A 6,000-nucleotide genomic window follows, 5' to 3' on the forward strand; every position below is an offset into this window, starting at 1 on the left:
GTATGCTTAATGACAGTTATGAGGATGCCAAGGACACGTTTCTCTCGGGTGGCATTAAACTGTATCCCAGAAGGAAAAGAAAGACAAGAAGTCAACAAATGACTTGGAAAAAACAGACAGGGGACCTAAAGGAGCACCTTGGAGGAACAGGAAACCACTGGGTGGAAGAGCATCAGGCTCTGGTTACTTGCATCTGCAGCAGGTGACATTTGGTGAAGAGAAAGACGACAGTTCGAAAGTAAATAGGCTAATGGTGTAGTTACTCTGGATGCCTCTTTAATGTTTCTGAATGATGCCTTCCGGAGTTTCCAACGGCTGCCGGAAACATTAAAATTAATGCCGATTCTGGTTAGGGCCGAGACGACATGTCAAAACTAAGAACTACTTCCAGAATCAGGTCAACCCAATCGCCTCATGATTTCTTCATTCCAACTTTGATGTCACGGCGTGTGATGAGTCTTAATCGAGGTTTAAGGTTGAGAGATGTGGAATGTGGAGAAAATAACCATCTGTGCAAATGGCCGATTGAGATACAGAGTTTTTCAGATACGGTATCAGTCAGTTGAAGTTATAAGACCAGGTCGATAGATGTCGATTTCAATTGACAGAATCCGGTGACACAGTGTCAGTAGGCGCAGTCTGGATTGTACCTCTTAGTAGATTCGATTCAGCTGAAAGACTATGAGATATTTTCACATAAAACTTTAACTCTGAGACCATGCAATGTACATGTATATTGGTAGTACATTGTAGTACATTCATTTCACATAGAATCAAACATATGCCAGATTGTGTCAGTCCATATTTCAAAGCAGTAACAAACGTCAGTGTGCAACAGTCTTCTGCTTGTGGCAGTTAGCAGGTGATGTTTGTAAAGGAACAGGAAATGACGTAGGGAATGGTTAAGGATCAATCACTGAGGTGACACCTGCAATATCCGCCTGGTGTTTCACATTGAATTGCGTTGTTGCCGTTCGAATAAAGGAGAAATCACAGAGGATTACTTTCCATCACCCTGCCTGTTAGCGTTATCGATCGCAAATTGTGTCGGATTGTCGCTTAAGTAGCGCAATTAGGGGGGGAACTGTTACCGCGCGCTCATTCCCCGCGGGGCCGATCACACCGCATCAAGCTGACACATGGCAGCGGGAAGCACAACACAGATTGTCGTGACATACTGGTGATACGGAATACGTAATAAAAAAAGGGTCTCGTTCCACACTATGCAGAGCATAGGGGTGGAGCCCATCTCCATTTCCGTATCCCTTGGGTGACACACAGTTGTGCAAGGCACTACAGCAGGGGGCTGGTCCGCTGGTAGTGCTGTGTGTTTGACCTTCCCACACTCTTTCTCATATGTGCTGAGTGCTAAGCAGAGGAAGAAGTGTGTACCATCTTTAAAGTATGACCCGGCCGGGGTTTGAACTCACGACCTCCCGGTTACAAAGCGAGCACTCTACCAATTGAGCTATTGCACCGGTAATTGCATACGTAATAAACCTACATGAAATATATACTCATTATGGAAAAAAGTACTCATCTGCCTTCTAATTAAGGTTTTAGCTTGGAGCTTGAACAGCGGAAGGACGGCTATAGAAGCCTGATGTAGTCAGGTTAGGGGCCTCGGCAAGGTGATCGATCTGGTTAGGGTTGTTGTCTCAGAATCCAGAGGTTGTAGCTAGATGTAGTCACCTGTTATGTCAATCCTTCCACAAATGTGGTAAAGCTTCATAAACGATAAGCGACGAGTAGTGGAAGGGCTACTAGAAGCACGATGGAGTTAGATGTAGTTAGGCTGTCTTTCCTGCGAGTACGTGTAGCTCAGATCGATCTGCCGCTGTCTGCTGAAGGCCGAGGCGTGGCGAGACTCCCCATCGTCTGCCATCCGTCAGCTCTGACACCCCACTGCCGATCTGTCAGGTCTGACACCCTGCTGCCGACAAACGGCTTGTGATGACAGATGACACGGGTTTATCAGCCGTGAGCGGGAGTTCCGCGTGTGTTAATGAATGTCGAGTTAGGGCCGATTACGCCAGGCACCAGCAAGCAGCAGTTCATGGGCCCAGGCTCACTATCGATCAATGAATCTTGCTCTGTGGTCTGTAAAGTAGAGTGTCGGCCACTTGACAGCTTGTATGCTACACAGCGTGCTTTAAGGTTAACTTAGCTTCGATACAAATTGTGACAAATGCTGATCCAACTGCCACAAAGATGACTGTTGTAGCCAACGACTGTCAATGAATCTTTCTCTGTAGGGTGTCAGCCACTTGGCGATCTTGACAGCTTGTATGCTACCCAGCGTGATGTGCGGCAAACTAGCTTCGATACAAATTGTGACAAATGGTGATCGAAACTGCCACAAAGATGACTGTTGTAGCCAACGACTGTCACCCGGTGTGCTACATCTGTTGCACCCTACATGATTCCCTGGCTCTACTGAACGCGTTTCATGAGAATTACGCTTATTGGCGATCTTGACAGCTTGTATGCTACACATCGTGATTGAAGGTTAACTAGCTTCGATACAAATTGTGACAAATGCTGATCGAAATGCCACAAAGATGACTGTTGTAGCCAACGACTGTCAATGAATCTCTCTCTGTATTCTATAAATAGGGTGTCAGCCACTTGGCGATCTTGACAGCTTGTATGTTACACAGCATGATGTGCGGTTAACTAGCTTTGATACAAATTGTGACAAATGCTGATCCAACTGCCACAAAGATGGCTGTTGTAGCAAACGACTGCCACCCGGTGTGCTACATCTATTGCACCCTACATGATTCCCTGGTTCTACTGAAAGCGTTTCATGAGAATTACGCTTATTGGCGATCTTGACAGCTTGTATGCTACACATCGTGATTGAAGGTTAACTAGCTTCGATACAAATTGTGACAAATGCTGATCGAAACTGCCACAAAGATGGCTGTTGTAGCAAACGACTGTCACCCGGTGTGCTACATCTATTGCACCCTACGTGATTCCCTGGTTCTGCTGAAAGCGTTCCATGAGAATTACGCTTATTGGCCTGTCGGTAGGAAGGTGCTTCAGCTCGAGTTATGGAGCTTTAACACATCTTGGACACAAAAGCACATCACTGAATTAAATGAAGCCCGCTGTTTACTGAAACGAGGAATGATCTTAGTGATAAAACAGGCTTTATTTGCAGTCGTTGATGAACTTCAGAAGATTCTAAATTTTGATCTGCCCTTATCAGTCGTTCATGGTGTGATTTTGTTGATGAGCCATGTTGGAAGCCATCCATTTATTTGGAAGATGGATGAAGATATGACTGTATAACCAAAAGCGGAACAGATCCCCTCTAATTGTATCAGACAGTGAATGTGTTGCATGTCGACTATGACTGTATGCGAGTTAATTTTAGCCTGAAGTTTAGGACTCTTTAATTACCGGATTACTACTTTTGATTGCTCTTCCCAACCGTGTAACGAGCAATCACGCAGATTTGTATCCCTGCGCGTCCTGGGGATTTTTTTCCTGCAGGCGGGTGAAAATAGCTGCTCGTTTCCATTCCCGGAAGGGCGGAGGCTTCGGCTGCAGCTGAGCTTCCCGGAACAGGAGAACCTCGGCAATTACGGTTTTAATGATTTCATGCTCAGGCGGGTTCCGGGAAGCCACTTGTGGCAGGCGGTAACGAGGGCGGCACGCGAGAGGAGACGTCTCTCTCTATATATATAGATCTGCGGTAGTCGGTGTTGCTGACATTTGGATGGAGTATCTAGTACTTTCCAGGAATTGCTTCAAAAGAAAAACTTTCAGCTTTAAGTGAAATGTAATGTTTAAGAGAACGCGGCTGTGTCACAGGTATAACAATCGGTTTTAGGTATTTCAGATTTGATTATATCAAGAAAATTCGACTTCAGCTGGCGTCCGTATATCAAATGGCATATACAGTATGAGCATGGCATGTATTTTTTACCGTTGGCAACATTACATTCATGAAGGAGTCCCACTCATTTGATACTGCTGGCAGGTAGTCCCGATTACAGAGACAGTGTTCGCAATCGTCCCTCACAAGTAGCCGCTCCTGGTCACTAACTGGCAACCTTTCTGCTCCGAGGCTTAACGGAATCGGTCCCTATCAAATGGCATATATAGAATGAGCATGACATGTATTTCCATATCAATCAATATTTTGTGCTTATGAACCTGCATTTCTCCTCACTGACGAAAGCTAGTGGATACTAGCTGAAACGTCTGACCGTTTCCAAAATCATATCCAGTTGCTTGAGTAACTGCTTTTTTAGCGTATCGTATTACCTGGATGTCTAACCTTCATCGACGTATGTATTTTCATTGTTCGTAACATTGCATTAATGAAGGAGTCCCACTCATACCATTCTATTTTCTGGCAGGTAGTCCCTGTTACAGAGACAGTGTTCGCAATCACCGTGTCGCAATCGTCCCTCACAAGTAGCCGCCTCCCGGTCACTAACTGGCAACCTTCCTGCTCCCCGGCTTAACGAAATCGGTCCCTATCAAATGGCATATACAGCATGGCATGTACATTGTATTTTCATTGTTGGCAACATGTACATGTAGGAGTCCCACTCATACCATTGTATTTGGTTATGAAGCAAGTTTATACTGTAATTTCCAACACAACAAATTGGACAAATTGAGCAATCCACCGCTTCCGTGACGTCACGCAGATAACACACGTGACTCCGTGAGCAGTGGATCATAGGTTGCAGAAAGTCTGTGGAGCCCCCCGTCTCAGTTGAGGGATAGTATTTTATTTGGTATTTGGCAGGTAGTCCTGATTACAGAGACAGTGTTCGCAATCGTCCCTTACAAGTCACCGCTCCCGGTCGCTAACTGGCGACCTTTCTGCTCCCGGGTTTAACGAAATCGGTCCCTAAATCCCCGCTTTGTTGTCCCCGCTGGTCCGGGAAGCCCAAACCCACCCAGGGTATCGCACCGGAGTTGATTGGTGTCAGAAGTCACGTCCGGAGTCACGGCGACAATGAAGCGAGAGCTGAAGAATTGGGTCAAGGACTGCATAAACTCGCCTTCGCTTAGTCTGGATGTTATAACGTCTGTATCGATCTGCACCGGAAGCGCCTACTACTTCGCGCCCAATCATGAGACTCGCCAACTTAATTCCTTGCCATTACGAGATAACAGCTTTGCTGTATTCCATGTGCGATCTTCTAATAGATTTGGTCTAGAATCTTTGATGGCATGTTCTTCGTGTGCCGACTTGCAGATTGTTCACATTATAAGACACAGCGTGACGATATTGTGTAAAAATAATAAAGTGGCATTACTTTATCCTTTGATAAATTCACTACGGAGATAACTTCCGGACGTTTCGAGTGACATCCGTCATTTTTCTTCAGCGTCACTTACGTGTCACTGTTAGGTAAATTTATCCAGTTGTAGAGTTTGAAATGCCTTTGAACACTCCTTTATCATGTACATGATATATATCTTTCTTTAAATCTTCGGCTTGGAATGCCGGATGTCTTGTTCACTGAACGGTTACCATTTACGGATTCCAGTTAAAATCGCGGTAGATTCTGCGGTGACGAGTGTTTCATGACCTCATAGACAGGAAGCACCGCACGGGAAAGCATCTTTTGAAGCTAGGCTGAGGGCTTCTGACACGAGCCAAATGACGGCTTACTTAGCAACTTGGCCTTTATAAACGTTAATACAGCCGACGCCATCAGTAATCAAGGGTCTTTGTTCCTGCCGGAAGGCTGATCATGTTGAGCAGCCCGTGAACATCGCGTTACAATTTCCGGTAATTGGATGGTATAAGGGTGACATTAGCTGGCTTGATCCATGATCTGATCCCAAAATAGTCAAGTCAAGGCAAGTCAATCTTTACTACACAACAATTGTAACGGGTACAATGCATGGCAAACTCTTCAGTACTACATATCTAGCTAGCATCTACTCTCACGTCTACAGTATTACCTACAAGTTCTATGTATCGAAAATAACATTCTATTTCAAAAGTTAATATAGTAC

The 6,000-nt window shown here is 45.1% G+C and overlaps 1 protein-coding gene across 1 annotated transcript in view; it reads right to left on the bottom strand.

Annotated features, from left to right (window-relative positions):
- The window catches only part of LOC109479333, a 61,975-nt gene that overhangs the window by 5,792 nt on the left and 50,183 nt on the right, over positions 1-6,000 (bottom strand). The window contains exon 8 of the mRNA XM_019781284.1: positions 2,978-3,028. Coding sequence (XP_019636843.1) covers positions 2,978-3,028 — 51 coding nt within the window. The remainder of the gene's footprint in view (positions 1-2,977; positions 3,029-6,000) is intronic.

The sequence above is a fragment of the Branchiostoma belcheri genome, unplaced genomic scaffold, assembly GCF_001625305.1.
Source record: "Branchiostoma belcheri isolate BF01 breed outbred unplaced genomic scaffold, Haploidv18h27 scaffold48, whole genome shotgun sequence".
NCBI lineage: Eukaryota > Metazoa > Chordata > Leptocardii > Amphioxiformes > Branchiostomatidae > Branchiostoma > Branchiostoma belcheri.